At 42.2% G+C, this 16,681-nt stretch overlaps 4 protein-coding genes across 5 annotated transcripts; 1 reads left to right on the top strand and 3 right to left on the bottom strand.

Moving 5' to 3' along the window:
- On the bottom strand, positions 286-1,789 carry LOC110432585 (F-box protein At5g49610-like). The gene is made up of 2 exons (XM_021453331.1): positions 689-1,789; positions 286-417 (listed from the first exon to the last, which is right to left on the bottom strand). Exons 1-2 carry the CDS (start codon positions 1,787-1,789, stop codon positions 286-288), a joined length of 1,233 nt encoding a protein of 410 aa, XP_021309006.1.
- LOC110433061 lies at positions 3,058-4,881 on the top strand. Its single transcript, XM_021454667.1, has 4 exons — positions 3,058-3,342; positions 3,426-3,519; positions 3,935-4,002; positions 4,082-4,881. The coding sequence occupies exons 1-4, from the start codon at positions 3,328-3,330 to the stop codon at positions 4,217-4,219; spliced, it is 315 nt and encodes a 104-aa protein (XP_021310342.1). The 5' UTR covers positions 3,058-3,327; the 3' UTR covers positions 4,220-4,881.
- Positions 9,413-10,923, bottom strand: LOC8075037. The gene is made up of 2 exons (XM_002461541.2): positions 10,810-10,923; positions 9,413-10,723 (listed from the first exon to the last, which is right to left on the bottom strand). Exon 2 carries the CDS (start codon positions 10,706-10,708, stop codon positions 9,455-9,457), a length of 1,254 nt encoding a protein of 417 aa, XP_002461586.1. The 5' UTR covers positions 10,709-10,723; positions 10,810-10,923; the 3' UTR covers positions 9,413-9,454.
- LOC110432294 (uncharacterized protein DDB_G0290685-like) lies at positions 13,487-15,868 on the bottom strand. 2 transcript variants are annotated; one of them, XM_021452401.1, is made up of 3 exons: positions 15,703-15,868; positions 15,482-15,601; positions 13,487-15,358 (listed from the first exon to the last, which is right to left on the bottom strand). In XM_021452401.1, the coding sequence occupies exons 2-3, from the start codon at positions 15,553-15,555 to the stop codon at positions 14,821-14,823; spliced, it is 612 nt and encodes a 203-aa protein (XP_021308076.1). In that variant the 5' UTR covers positions 15,556-15,601; positions 15,703-15,868; the 3' UTR covers positions 13,487-14,820. The 2 variants fall into 2 exon arrangements, with proteins under 2 accessions (XP_021308076.1, XP_021308075.1); XM_021452400.1 differs by having other exon boundaries at positions 13,487-15,601.

Here is a 16,681-nt window from a genome sequence, read left to right on the forward strand (position 1 = left end):
AGTTTTTTTTTTGTAAGCAGCATATGCATGAGAAAATTAAAATTGGTGTAGAAACTAATAAATATATCATATAATAAACATCATCTAGGAACCTATTACCCTTCTGAAGAGATCACTAAGCAACCTTTGATGTTAAAGCCTTCAGTTTTTAACATTTCCATCACATACACCATTTGCTATAAGGCAATATATAAAAGATACATAATACATTTGTCCATACACAATATACAAACATACACAGGACTAACGTCTCCTCAAAACATGCACATCTGATGAAACAAAAAGTCAGTCGATCAGTAACTTCTCACTAACAAGGCCATAAAAAGCAAGGCAGTTTGTAACATAATTATCATTCTTGACACAGAACACAACATTTGAAGCATTAAACACTTGAACATTGAAACTGCAATCCAAGTTCTGCAACAGTAATAGTCAATCATATCTAGCATAAAAAAGCAACCTTACATGAATGTGTGAGCTGCCTTAGTATCACTTAGACCATTTGGGGAAGAATATCTCCAAGCATGCATGGGAAGAATTCATCATCTATTTGTACTAGATGTCTCCATAGAGAGGTCCAGTACATTCAGTGCTTATTTGTGAGTGCAGGTGACTCCAAGAAACATGGAACATAAGGTACAACATGCATAGTTGAAGTATCATTTTCTAAAGTCCTGATAACACTCACTAGCTTGTGGTCCATGTCGTATGATATCAGTTTTTGGTTCCAGTCTTGAACAATAAAAATCACATTTGCATCTGGATGCATGGCCACCACACTGTAGTCCTTTTTGCGGCCTCTGTGGCTCTGCTGATGACTCAATTTTGCGAACAGCTCCATAAAGCTCACACTGTGCTTCAAGACCCATTTTTGTGTATCATAGTCCTCAAGAACCCAGATGGACAGTTGAGCATCAGCTGCTTTATTGATGTAATGAAGGCACCCTTGGGATTGAGCAACACAACCACGCTTTGGCCAACGCTTCGTCCCAGCCATAATAGGCACTGGGATGATCTTTCGTGTCACTTCTTGTACATCAACAGCAGCAATCTGATCAGCTTTGTAATTGCCATAGACTATGAAATACAGCATGCCATTGAGAACAGCACAACAGGAGCCCAGGTGATGCCATTTTTGCAAACCATGTGTGAACCAGCCACTTTCGATGTGAATCCACTGACCACTTTCAGATGAGTAGACATTCACTGATGTAGACAACTCCTCATCCACCACAAACCGCTCCTCGAGCTCCTCCCATCCCCACACAAACTGGACCAGGTGGAAGTGAGATGAGACAGCTAGATCAAATACCAAATACATAGGTGTATCATACATCAAAGAAGAAGAAGAACAAGGTGGAGGGGCATATCTGGGAACCGCCCCCCATTGCTTTGTGGTGGGATTGCACACGACGTAGCCCAATGACTTCTCCATGTGCTCGAAGATGAGGAGCCCGTTGCAGGAATCCAAGAAGGTGAGGCTCTCAAACCCGGGCAATTTCGTCAGGAAGGAGAGGCTAGGGTCGATTTGGCGACGCGCAGGTCTCGCAAGCAGGCTGGCGTAACCGATATGCGGCCCGCAGGTGTCCCGTGTAATGAGGAAGTACCCTTGTAGGGTTTGGGGGAGCTTCTTGCGGTGGAAGGGATCTTCGATGAGGTCGCGCCAGGTCTTCGCAACGCACTTGGAGCGGCAGAGGGACCTGATGGGAACGCGCGCGAGGATCTCCGCCAAGGGGTCTTCGGGGAGGTCGCCGGCCACCGCGCTCCGCTTGAGGTTGGGGTAGTCCATGCCGCCGCCCGCCGCCGCAGCCCGCCGGTGGGAAAGGAGGGGGAGCAAGCTGCGAAGCGCAGCGCCGCAGCGATGTCAGTGGATGCGATGCCGGAGAGGAATGTGAGGAGAAGAGGGCAGCGAATCTGCACTTGGGATGGACGGACGATGGCGGCGCCGGCCGGGGTGGTTCGTTCCTCCGTGGCTCGTGCCTCGCGGAAGCAAACGGGGAATGGGGATTACAGGAGGGAACTTTGATAGAAATTACAGGGTAGCCCTTTCCGTGTATTCCGAATCTTCGTCTCTACTATAATTAAACACTTCAAATTATACTAGGTCCACCTAATAAAACTTTTTCTGCAAAATGTGCACCTAGAAAAATATACACACGAAATCATCTTCATTAAAATCAAGGGTTTTTTTAATTGAGGCCATTACAATTTTTCGAGTTTGGAAAAACGCCATTACAATTCGTCAATTTGGATATCTGCCATTAATTTCCATTCTACCCCATATCTATACCATTCTCTACACCTGCAGCGTACAAGGGGCCACTGTCAGTCACGTATTCTACAGGAATGTATACGAACATCAAGTCCGTGTCTCCTTCGCGAGACCGAGCCCGCCCGCGGACCCGTCGCCTCGCCGTGCCCACGTTGACATGCCTCGGACCTCCGCTCTTGGCGCTGCTCCGACTACCGTGGCCGCGGACGCCGTGCTGCTCCGACCTGATGGCTGCCGCCGTGGGGTTGGCCAGCTCGTACGGCACGCCGCTGGAGGACTCGATGTGATTGTGAGGCGTTCCTGGCAGCCCACGCAGAGGATCTGCAGCGCCACCAGGCCGTGGTCACCGGACCGCACCCGCCGACGCCCTGCACAGAGGAGCTGCAGCGGCACCTGGCCATGGTCACCACGTTTAAGGACCAGGCCCGCGGCGCCCCGCACAGAGGAGCTGCAACGCCACTCGTGCTCGCGGATGATGCGACGGACGCGGCTTCGCTCAAATGTGCCAGCAAACCGCGGCGCGGGGGGAAGCGGCATGGCTATACCTGCAAGGGGGGCGGTTCGGTGCGCTCCAATCCCTGAACCTCTGCTCCATCTGCTGCAGGACAGGTTCACGGATCGAACCTGATCCATGCCATGCCTGACCCGCATGAACCACGGTTACCCAGGGATCGAACCGTGACTAGCCTACGTACGTATATGTTGCTCCAGCAGTCCAGCTATACCTGCAAGGGGGGTATAGCGTCCTGACATACCCCCCTTGCAGGTATAGCTGGACTGCTGGAGCAACATATACGTACGTAGGCTAGTCACGGTTCGATCCCTGGGTAACCGTGGTTCATGCGGGTCAGGCATGGCATGGATCAGGTTCGATCCGTGAACCTGTCCTGCAGCAGATGGAGCAGAGGTTCAGGGATTGGAGCGCACCGAACCGCCCCCCTTGCAGGTATAACTCTACCGGCACCAGGAGTCCTTGTTGACAGCGTGCGTGTCCTGACCCTGCCTGGCTTCCCATCGGCGTCGTCTTGTCCATTGCCTACATCTTCCCTTCAACCATGAGTGTCCATGAGGTATTGATCCTTCCCTCAATTTGCATATGGATGATTCAATGGTTTTAATTAATAAGCCATAATTTTTACATGGTTGCCTGCAGGTGGCTGAAGATCCACTCGAGCATGGCAGCAAGTGTTTGAATGTACAGGTACGCCGAAGGACACAACACCAGTTCACCTCTGAACATATACAAGGTCACGTCTTGCCTCCCCTCCTCTTCTTGTTTTTCAAGATTGGTTAATGATCAATCACGTGCATACAAGTTCATAAAAATGATTTGAAATAGATCAATTATAATCCGCACTCCATGTGTGTTTGATAAAATGTTTCTTAGAGTTTGGGAAATTATTTTCCACGAATGCATATTTCTTAATCAAATGTATAGAATATATCATATATTTTCTTTTCCTGGTTTTTGTGGTTGCCTCCACAAGAATCGATTACATGAATTGTATAAATGAGAATTTCGTTGCTTTCAGACTTAATGTAGACTGCAACTAATTTTATTTGCAAATTTAACCAAGTGCATAGAAATGTTTTAGTTTGGTGATTCTTCAGGTTCTTGTAGACTGATTTTATGTGTTGGGTTATCTGTTAATCAATGACAAGGTTGGCTTGGTGGTCTTGGTGAATATTGGTGTCATATATGGACAACTTCTTTTCCTCTCTGCAAAACTGTAAGGCCTTTGCTTAAGTGGACTTCGAGATGGAACTTTTGGATGGCAGTTTTAATTTTCAAATCATGACAATATGCAGGTGGCATTTCGCATGTCAGATTATCTTATGCTAGGCCTTCCTTCTGCTGTTATTTTTGTAACATTTATTTTCCAGTTTTGGCACATTACTATGAAGCTTTCTAGGTTTCATGAAATGTTTTGTGTAGTCTTTTCATGATGTACTCTGCCTAGAAAAAATATGAAACCTAGAAAACGAATAATTTTTGCTTGTTTTAAAATTATCTCTTTTAATTAATAATGCAACTTTTATGATTTTTTGTAGGCCAAAATAAATATTGAAAAATTATGAAAATTGATTTATAGATGTTTTATGATGATATCAACCTGTACAAAATGTTTAAATAAAACTATCTCAAACAACAAAACGGAGTACACCATTAGAAAGAGCTCGACGAGGTGATTAAATTGATATATTTGGCGCTACGAAAAAAAATATATCAATTTCATAAATTTAAAAAGAAGTGCTGACATCATCACCATAAACGGTGCCATGCATGGCCTACCAGAGGCGGCCATGTGGCAGAACAGTGACATGCAGCCGGTGTTATTCTCGTATTTGCATGTTCATGGATCAAAGTGGCACGGATCGACAAGTTCAGTGGGCACTTTTTCGCATTTGCAAGTTCATGGACCAAAGTGGCACGGGGCGACAAGTTAAAGGGCCGCCAGTGTATTTTACTCTTTCATTTATGTATATCAAATAAACAATTGATCTTATCTAGAAAACTGGGAGGCTTTCTTGTATATAATTTCATGAAGTTGTGGGACGGCGAAAGATTACCATCGATTAACATTGTAAGCATATATAGTCTCTAGCTATATATTTGTATACTACATAGAAAAATAATAACTTATTATTATAATATTATCTATACCATGCGCAGCTCTCAACTTCACTCAGGATGAAATTTGTTTTGACGAGTCGTGCAAACGAATGTTTCGACAACCTCCCTGAAGATCTCTAATACATGATTAAGAAGTTAAATAGAATGTAACTTAGATGGTTATAATATTAGAAATAACTTTACTATGCATTCTTATATGCAAAACTATCTTTGAATTATATATACACTCAAACACAATTGTATAAAAATTAGACTATGCAAAAACAATTTTGTTGTTTTAAGAGACATTCTCAAATTAAAAAAAAAAACCATAGTGTTAGTAAGGGCATTACAATAGTGTCACATAATGTACTCAACTTTGGTTAAATATATACAGTGTATTAATAATATTTATGATACCTAATAAATATCATTATATTAATCATTGAATATATGTTTATAATATATTTATTTAGAGATATAAATATTTCTAATATTTTCACAAATTTAGTCAAATTTTAAAAGTTTAACTAGTCAGAAAATCTAGGTGACACTTAAAATGGAAGGAGGGAGTATCTTTTTATTGTACGTGGAGCCTATCGCTAGCAAGGTTTTATTTTTTCCATTTTGTTATGTATAGAGCTCAACAATGAAATTTAGAGCTTTTTCTTTTGAAAAAATGGCGCGTTATTGTTTTGAATTTTCTAAGAAATGTATTTTGGTATCTTAGTACAATATTTCTTGGAACCTGTTCACCTAAATTTGAGTCCTTGATTGGGTGCTCGTATTATTCTAAATTTATTAATGAAACTAATAGCATTGTTCTTCCAGTGGTAGACACGTAATGTTAAGAGTGAGATGTCTTGTGGTTACTTCATCAATTCTGAGATCTGTCAGCTCAGAGACAGTGGCGGAGGAAAAGGGGGGCTGAGAGGGGCCTGGCACCCCCCAACCTTCCCATAACTCTCTTAATACACCTCATAGATTAGATGTTTAATTATCTAATTAGCTAGTTAATGATATTATCTTTACTAAAATTTTTATTCTTATTTCATATTAATCTCTAATAGTTTCTTATAAAAATAGAATCTAGATCTTTCTAATATTTTCTTCATATCTTTTATTTTTATTATTGCCTATCAAATATCAGTTTGTCCCCTACCACACACTCTAATTAGCTAGTTAATTGAAAATCAGCGTTTTCCTTGTTTAATCCTTCTGAATGATCTCCAACAATGGGATCTATATTATTTAGCATTAGTCTTCCTATTATCTTTCTTATCTCCTATGCTTCTATCATTATTCGTCTAAACTCTAAACGGTCATTTAGCCCGTTGTACTCAACTTTTAAACACTAACAGTGGTATGGTGTTTCTGTTTAACCTTCTATTTAAATGACCATTTTACCTGTTTAAGTGATCATTTTGTCTAAAACTAAATGATATGTAACTGATTGTTTGTCATTTGATGTTAGGATCTAGTATTAATTAATTTTGCCCCCGTTTAACTACTTGTTTTTATTGTGATTCTTTTCCTAGGCAAAGAAATAGAATGATCAGGTGAAGGTTAGAGGCCTGAGACTAGTTAAATTTCTCTTTTATTTTTTTTATTTTTTCTGCTTTTTTTGCATTGCAATGCAAACGTTTATTTTGGTGCTATGTACAACTTTGTCATGTAATATTTTGACACACATGATTGTTCTTGGTTTGTACGGCCCCCCCTATGTTCAAATCCTGGCTCCGCCCCTGCTCAGAGATGTTCATGCATGTACTGCATCTAACCGTGGCAAAAAGTTAAAACAATATTTTAAAAACAAAACTTGATCCAAGGGGGTTATGGCAGCCCTAGAGAAATTATACTTAAGAAGAAGACCTTCTTACACAAGTCGAGAAAACTTCTTACCCTCTATCCCACCTATACACAGTGGCACTGTAACTCCCGTGAGACTAGGCTAAATTTAGACCTATGCTTTGGTGTGGAGTAGACGAGGAGATTTTTTTATGCCTCTGCTAAGTGAAATGTGCCACATGCGGCTCGAACCCAGGTCGCTAGGGTGCGATGCAGGGTGGCTAGCTAGTCTAGCATCCGCTCGCAAAACAAACATTTTTTATGTTTTTAGTGTAACTTAATTTGTTTAGAATTGTCGTTGTTTTGAGAACCGATGAGTAACTTTAGCACATCGCTGCCTAAGAGAGAATTGATGGCTAGCACTAACGACACGAGAAATTTATATTGGTTCGAGATGAAGCCTAACATCTAGTGCCGGAGACTACGAGTACGTGTTCCTCAATGTTCAAGTGCTCCAAACGGTTTACAACAAGGGGTGTGCAAAAGGTTCTACAGGTAGAAGGGATTCGAGGTAGGAGAAATCGATTGTCTAGGAAAAAGGTCCGGCTCCCATGCAAAAGTGTAGGGTTCTTCTGCCCCGAGTGATCAGGAGCTGAGGGAGGGACTAGCTAGATGCTACGATGGAGCAACCTTTTTTTTGAAGAAAGTATACCACATTACAGAACGGAATAAATAAAAATGGCTGTGCATTTTAGGCAGTGGAGATCGCTTAGTTGGTGTCCTTCCATCCTTGATTGTCTTTAATCGAGTCCAGTTATTTTCACATGAAGAGTCTGCTTGTAACCTCAAATTAGAGTTTGTTTGATGAAAGGTTTCACCGTACGTAGTTCTTAATTAACATCTTCACATTTCAAAAAAAAAAGTGCTTAACATCTTCGGAGGACTGTAATTCAGTTGGTTCCCCACTGATAGCAACAGTTTATCAGCCTTTACTATCCGATCAACTGCATTTATCTACTATATCTACAATACCTTAAATATAAGCACCTTAATACAAGCATAATGATGCCAGAATTCGATATATGTAAATAAAAAAAATTGATAAATGCAGTGACCTCAACGACAAATAGAAAGCTTGTCTCATTTAACAATGCTGTGAATCCCAGGATTCTGTTTCAATTTAGAACTTGATGCAAGAACCAAGAATCAGAATGCGGTTTTTTTACCCCTAAGGGCACATGCCTTCACTCTCCTACCCATTGGATTCGCTTTGAGAAATGTGCAAACACACATCTCAAAGTAGTTTTGCATTGAGATGTATATTTGCACACTTCTCAAAGCAAATTCAATGGGTGGGGGAGTGAGGGCATATGCCCTCAAGGGCAAAATAAACTTTACCCCAAGAATCACATTGAAACTCCAATGCCATCTGTTACATGATTACATCTCGTTCAACACAAAAGCCCATCACTGTTGCATACTTGCAAGACATCACCATCTTCTGAAATCTGGATGCAGGGAACAGAAACACCATAGCCTTTCCTCTGCTATATTTCTGCAGAATTCAATGCTAAAAGTATTGTATAGCTTAAACATTTGTCTTGAAAGTTGAAAGTCATCGTTTAAACATCCAGGGAGAGTTTGCTAGTTTACCAGCAAGAATATCTCATCAAATGCATTATTAACAGGCCCTGATTTCATCACAAATTCACATGAAAATGCCTGGGGGCCGTTTCCTATAATTGCTTCCTGAACTTTGGCACTTCACCTCATCATCTAAGCTAACTCGTAAAACTTTGGCACACTATTTCCTGATACAACTTTTTTTAGAGGAAAAAGATATCACAAGGAGAACATCCACAGCTCAGAACTTTTAGCAATAAATTATGAGTTCTTTTGGCATTTGACTTTCAGTTGAAAAGTGTCTTGGAATTTCTCAAGTATTATACTTACACAAAGCTAACTTGTACAGTTAAATTAAGTGCTTGCAAAGGTACCATAACAACTATTAGCTGCAGCAATATAGAACAGGCTTATAGCTAAGCAAGCTCTGACATAATCGACACAGTCAAGCAGCATATATAAAAAAAATATGTGCTCAGTTATGTACTTTTCAGTTTTCGTGACTAGAAAGTTTTGAGGTTAATGAGACAGAGCTTTCGTCTTAAATTTCCTGTTACCATGTGTTGTTTGCAATGCCTCGAAAGATTCAGTATAAACACCAGATAGTACTCACTAGTAAAGCCACGGAAAAAAAGAACGCATCATATATAAGGAGATTTATAATTCTAGAAGCTCAAAGGTAGCATTTAGAACATTCATTGAGACAACCAGATGTAAGGCCAGCTTACATATACTCCCTCCATACCCATAAAGAAAGTCGTTTAGGACAACGATACGGTCTCCAAAGCCTAACTTTGACTCTTTATTTTTATATAAATATTTATCAAAATGCGGTATATGTATATTTTTATGAAAGTATTTTTCAAGACAAATCTACTCATATGGTTTTCACATTTTCAAAGTCAACAACTTAAAAGTTATTCATGATTTATATTCCTAATGTTTGACCCAAACCTTGTCCAAAATGACTTTCTTTATAGGTATGGAGGAAGTACGTCTGAACAGGTTGCAGTATTAACTGAACCACATACATAGCCAATGGAAGCACCAAAGGTATCACCCAATCCTACTACAATTACCCAAGCTGCCAGGTACACCATAACAGGAAGATCTGATTTCAGCTGAATGTCCCAATAAGTAGCCCACAAGCAACAATTTCAGTGCTTATTTTCAAGTGCTGGCAACTCTGAGAAGTAGGGCACATATGGAAAGATGGACATACCAGTTCCAAGAGTGCAGAGACGGCACACTTCCTTGCTGTCCATGTTATATGATACTAAAACCTCATCTTTATAGTGCTGATCAATAAGAAATACCAAACTGTAATCTGGATGAATTGTAACCACTTCGAAGTCATTGGTCATTCCAGGACTTATTGATCCAAACAGCTTCAAAGTGCTTACAGTGTCCTTCAGGACCCATTCTTCTCTATCATAATCCTCAAGAACACATATTAACAATTCATAACTCTGATTTTCTGGGGGGATTTCATCATAACCCAGGTCAAGGTCCACATGATGGCAAATCAAATGCAAACGCCCTTGGGATTGGCCGACATAATCATAACATAGCCTGAACCCATTGCCCTTCTGTAAGGGAGCACGGATGGTCTTCCTTGTGTTGCCTTCCACATCCATCACAAGTATCTGATTCATTCCATCATACGAGACCACATACACCATGCCATTAGCATACGCGCTCCTGTGCAAGTCATATCTGATGTGAAGGTCACCAAAGTCTGTTTTGACAGGACTCCACACCTCCGAGTTAGACGAGTAGATGCGCACTGTCTCAAACAAAACCATGTTTTCGATTTCGACCAAATGGAAGTGAGAAGAGGAAGCTGGATCAAAAACCAAATGCACGGACGAGTAAGGCCACTCCTTGTCAGGTTTGGGCACAGCGATCCATTGCTCAGTCGCAGGGTTGCAGACAATAAAGCTCATGTTAGATGGTTTGCCTGATCCATGCCTACATCCAAAGAGGAGGAGGCCATTGCAGCCATCCAAGAGCATGATTTCCTCAGTCCCAGGCAGCTCAGTCAGGAAGGGGAAGTAATGGTCCACAGGACGCGGGGGTCTCCCAAACACGTCGATGAAATGCACAGAGATCCGGCTGTCGCCTCCATCACTCCTGTTTTCACCATCCCCATCATCACTGCCGATGCCTTTGCCATCTCTATCGTCACTATCGGAGTTGTCGTCGCAGCCGTCGACAACGAAGAAGAACCCTTCTAGGGTCTGGGGTAGCTTCTTGCGGTTGAGGGGGTCAGCGATGAGGTCGCGCCAGGCCTTGGAGACGCACTTGCAGCAGCAGAGGGACTTGACGGGGACACGGGAGAGGATCTCCACGAGGGGGTCGTCGGGGAGCCCCGCGACCGCCTCCGCCTCGCGCGTCTTGGGGCAGTCCATTCCACCGAGAGCAAACTGCAAAGCGGGGGACCGAGCGAACGATGCGGGGGGAATCAGGCATGCGAGAGAGAGATGCAGCAGCAGCCAGCAGGGAAGCGTACCGGCGCCGGAGACGATCGGGGCCGACGGTGGCGGCGCTGGACGGTGCCGAGGAAGCGAAATCGGCTGAGGAATTGGGCAAAACAACTAGCTAAGAGCAGTGGGCTGGGCCTGTCGCCTGCGCTACTGGGCCAACACATGACTAGTGTCTGGTCTGTATGACCGTTCAACAAATGGCTAGTGTTAATGTTCCTAAAAAAAGATGAATAGTGTTAATAAAATAAATAAATAAAAACGAATGTCTAGTGTATGACGATCTTCTTCACTTTTCTCTACGAAGGTGAATCTTGAGAATGTTTTATCAGATTTCCCCAAACCTGTAAAAATGTGCTATCAACAAAATCAATTTTCAGAGGCACTCCCATTCTATAGATATTAATTTTTATAAACACTATGTATAGAAACTATGGTCTCAACGGATAGTTTCTATACAATAATTTTTTATCCAATCACATTCATTCTCTCTCAATTCTCAACCAACCATATCACTTCATGTCTTGGATTTCGTGTAGACATGGTTTCTAACTTAGACCCAGTTTCTATGATTTTTGCTCTCTCTCTTCAATAACTACTTTGCCACATCAGCAAAATGCTTAGGTGGCACCATAATTAATGTCTATAGAAACTACTGTGGTTTCTGCATTGGGAGTGCCATAAGGACACTCACAATGCAGACTCTATCATAGAGTCTAAAGTTATTTATTACCTCAAACAACGTGGACTTAGAGTCTAAATAAGACTTGAAGTCTTATTTTTTTCTACCTCTTTCTTCAATAAATATACTGCCACATCAGCAAAATACCATAAATAATATATAATTAATTATCTTGAATTCTGTGATAGAGTCTTGTATTATGAGTGTCCTAATAGATGGTTTTTTGCCCGAGAACACTACAATAATGGGCAAAAGAACACTACGTTATTTGCAATGTGTCAATTAAAATCATTGCTGCGGTACTTTTAGGAGTTACAACCGAGCAAGGGCCTATTTAGTTGCCTCCTAGCTGGGAAATGGTGTGGATTTCAACACAGAATCACATGGAAAATGCTGAGAGCCCTTTCCTCTAATTGCTTCTGGAACTTTGGCACTGTTTCCTGATACAACTTCGTCACAAGGACAGCATCCACCGGTCACAACTTTTAGCAAAAAAAAAAAAAGTTCGTTTGCCATTTAAGCTGCAGTACAGAAGCGTCATGGAATATTTCAAGTATCATGTACAGCTAACGTGTACAGTTAAATTAAAGTAGCTGCTAAAGAACCATAGCAACTATTAGGCCTTGTTTAGGTGGGAAAAAATTTTGGTTTTGGCTATTGTAGCACTTTAATTTGTATTTGACAATTATTGTCTAATTATGAACTATAGGCTCAAAAGATTGTCTCGCAAATTACAGGCAAATTGTGCAATTAATTATTTTTTTAATCTATATTTAATGCTCCATACATGTGTCTAAAGATTCGATGTAAAGGAGAATCTTGAAAAAAATTTGGGATTTTGGGGTGAACTAAACAAGGTCTTAGTTGCAGCAGTATAGAACAGGCCTAGAGGGAAGCAAGCTCTGATATCACAGGCACAATTTCTTTTGACAGAGGAAAATACCCAGCTTTTATAGAAAGCTCACAAGTTGCTGTTTGTCAGCGATACAAGAAAAAAACTAAAAACAAAAGGACGACACACACAGAATATAAAGACTGGGGATTCCAGTTTGCGAAAGAAGCCTAGAGGGAACTGAACCAGGCTATCCAAAGCCACGCATACAAAAGCCTGCATCAAACACCACACAACCAGAATTTTGAGAAAGAACTGGACATTCGAGTTCTTGACTAGGCTTCTCACACCTTACAACCACAGAACAACAGAAAATGCAAAGAACTTAACATGATATAATGATATTGTTTACTATTCAAAGGCAGCAAGTTATCAAAGAAATCTTGTAGGCTACAGGGTGCTCTGTCCCACCCCAAGGCTTCTTTAAAAGCAAGCCCAAATTGATCTAGCTAGAATACACCCAAAAAAATCCTTTGGAATGCAGATATTCTCCCATCTAACAATGTGGTACTTAAATTTATCATTGGCGCCATGCCAGAAGCATTTGGACCTAATAGAGTCTAATTGCTCATGTATTCCTTCTTTCAGGCTGTACGAGGAAGGCTGCTCAAACATGAAATGGTTAGGATCAGTCTACCCCAAGACATGGGCTTTCCTTTCCAGGGTCGAAGTCTTCTCCTGGTTTTGGCCACTATCCCACTTAGAGCCTTAATCCCCAGATGAGCATCATACATGGGAATACCAAGGTAAACCATAGGTAGATTTCCAATTGAGCAATTAAGCATGTTTGCAACTCACTCCTGTTCATTTCTTTCAGAACTTCTGATTTGTGATAATTAATCTTTAAACCAGTCGTCCACTCAAAGCAATACAATAAAAATTTTGAGGCACAATCAAGCAGACATATATATATAAAAAGCTATGCTCAGTCATGTACTTTTCATCACTATACAGTTTTGAGGTTAATGTGGCAGAGTTTTCGTTTTTAATGTTTTGTTACCATGTGTTGCTTTCAATGCCATGAAAGCTTCAGGATAAACGAACATGTACTGGGCTAAGGCAGAAATAAAAGAAAAACAGCAGACAGTAATCACCCACTAGTAAAGCCACAGAAAAAAAAAGAGAATGCGTCATATGTAAGGAGTTCTATAATTCTGGAAGCACAAAGCATAGAGACAGCTAGGTGTACAGTTAGCTTACATATACGTCTGAACAGGTTGCTGTATTAATTGGACCACATACATAACCAGCACCAGTAAAAGGCATCGTGCCCAATCCTACTACATAGCCAGCAACATTAAAAAGACATAACTGGAAACTCTGATTTCGGCTGGAATGTCCCAGTAAGTAGCCCACAAGCAAAAATTTCAGTCCTTATTTTCAAATGTTGACAACTCTTTTGAAGTGGAACATATGGAGTGATGGACTGATAGCCAGTGCAGAGACGAGACACTTCTTGTCCATGTTATATGATATCAGATCCCGGTTAAAGTGCTGAATAAGAAATACCAAACTGTGATCTGGATGAATTGCAACCACTTTGAAGCCATTGATCGTTTGGCCAGTCATCTTTCCAACCAACTTCAAAAAGCTTACAGTGTCCTTCAGGACCCATTCTTCTATATCAGTATATCATAGTCCTCAAGAACCCATATGAACAATTCATTACTCTGCTGTTCTGGGAGGATTTCACCATGACCCAGGTCAGCATGGTAAATCAAATGCAAATGCCCTTGGGAGTTGGGACTGGCCAACGAACATGGCTGGAACTCACCGCCCTCCTGAAAGGGCACAGGGATGATCTTCCTTGTGTTGCCTTCCACGTCCATCACAGCTATCTGATCCCCCTCGTACAAGACCACATACAGCATGCCATTAGCATATGCGCTGCCTAAGCCAGGTGCTATGCGAAGGTCACCCCAGTCACATCTGACAGGACTCCACACCCCAGATTTAGACGAGTAGATGTGCACTGGTATCATGTCCCTTTTCTTGATATGGACCAAATGGAAGTGGGAAGAGGCAGGCGGATTGAAAACCAAAGAGGTGCATTTCCTATGAGAGACTGGCACAGCAACCCATTGCTCAGTCACAGGGTTGGACTCGATATAGCTCCTGCTAAGTGATTTGCCGGATTCCTGGATATAGCCAAAGAGGAGACCATTGCAGTCATTCAAGAGCAAGATGTTCTCAATGCCTGGCAGTTCAGTCAGGAAGGGGAAGCAATGGTCCACAGGACGCAGGGGTCTCCCAAACATGTCGACGAAATGCACACGGATTTGGCATAGCAAGTTGTCACTGTTGCCTCCATCACTACTGCTGTCTTCACCATCTCCATCATCACTGTCACTGTTGTCGCCACCTCCATCACTGCTCCTGTCTTCACCATCTCCATCATCACTGTGGCTATCATCGCCGCTATCACTGCTGCTGCCTTCACCATCTTCACCATCTCCACCTCCATCGTCACTGTGAGTCATAGCCACCTCCATCACTGCCGCTATATTCACCATATTCGTTGTCCATGCCGTAGTTTTCGCTGCCTCCATCACTGCCGCTTTCTTCACCACCTTCGTCATCAATGTCGGAGTTTTCACCGCCTCCATCACTGCCACTATCTTCACCATCTCCCTCGTCCATGTCGGAGTTTCCGCCACCTCCATCACTGCTGCTGTATTCGCCATCTTCGTCATCCATGTCAGAGTTTTTGTCGTCTCCATCGCTGTCTTCGCCATCTCCATCATCCATGTCAGAGTTTTTGCTGCCTCCATCACTGCTAATGTCTTCGCCATCTCCATCGTCCATGTCGGAGTTTTCGCCGCCTCCATCACTGCTGCTGTCTTCGCCATCTCCATCATCACTCTCGGCGTCTTCACAATCTCCATCGTCACTGCCCAAGTCATAGCTGTCTCCATTACTGCCGCTGTCTTTATCATCTCCATCATCACCGTTAGTATCGTTGCTGCCTCTATCATTGCTGATGTCCTCGTCATCTCCATCGTCACTGTCGAAGTAATCGATCAAGTTGTCAGCGACGAAGAAGAACCCTTCTAGTGCCTGGGCCTGGGGTAGCCTCGTGCTGTTGAGGGGGTCAGTGATGAGGTCGCGCCAAGCCTTCGAGACGCACTTGAACCGGCAGAGGGACTTAAACGGGACGCGGGAGAGGATCTCCACCAGAATTTCGTCAGGTAGGCTGGCCATCGCGCTCGCGGTCCTCTTAGCAGTTCATGCCACCACCGCGAACAATCTGCGAACCAGCGGATCGAGACGGAAAATTTGAATGAAAATGCACTTACGACTCGCGAGAGAGAGAAAAAATGCAGCGTCGGGGAGGCAAGCGGAACTTACCAGCCACCGTAGATGGTCGGAATCGTCGACGGCGCAGCTGGCCGGTGCCGAAGAAGCAAAAGCGACCGAGGATTTGGGGAATTTCTAAACCCTAGCGTAGCGCTTCCCGTGGATTGGAAGGGACGCCGGACAGTGGAGGCCTCTCGAGGGACACCGAACAAGCAAGTGGGTAGCTTTCCTTTGGGAAATGAACTTTTGGGCTTGGGCCTAACGCCTTAACTGATGGGCCGCAGATCTTGCAATCCTCTCTCGTCACTCTAAATCTATACTAGAGCACACATTCTTTATTGTAAATATTTTGCATGAAGAAACCAAATATGTAACATATACAATTCTTCCATGTGACGTTTTCTCCTTGATACAAAATACTGTATCGAAACAGAAGTTAGAAGAGCAGCTTGAGGCACTGGAAATGGAATGATGGATTATGTTCCAGAGAGAAATGGAATGGATGGCAATTGCAGTTAGATTTGCTGTTTCCCTTCGTGAACATTCAGCACTATTTGCAGCACTGCACAAGGCCGTGCAATAGAAACAACAAGAGAGTGGAATGATATTTGAGCTACACAAAATCTGGATGCTTAAAATAGAATGACTTTTACATTTTTTCCTCATCTGCCGTATATTTCTACTAAACACAAAATACTAAATTTTGTGTAACTCAAATGTCAGCCTTATAAAGTCAGCATTTAAAAACGCAGGCAGATGAGTGGGAGAGTTTGCTAGTTTAAATACAACATCAATTTTTATTAATATTGTACCATGTGATGGACTCAATAATATTTAACCTTCATCACTGTCATAAGAAATTCACATGCAGAGTATTCACAATTCAGAATTTATGGCAGTACATTGAATTATTTTGGCATTTGCAATCAGTTTCAGCTGAAGTGCCTTGGAACATCTCAAGTATCACAATCCAGTACTTCACACAGAGTTCACTTTAAAGTTAAATTAAGTAGCTGTAGCAGTACCATAT

The sequence above is a fragment of the Sorghum bicolor genome, chromosome 2, assembly GCF_000003195.3.
Source record: "Sorghum bicolor cultivar BTx623 chromosome 2, Sorghum_bicolor_NCBIv3, whole genome shotgun sequence".
Classification (NCBI taxonomy): Eukaryota; Viridiplantae; Streptophyta; class Magnoliopsida; order Poales; family Poaceae; genus Sorghum; species Sorghum bicolor.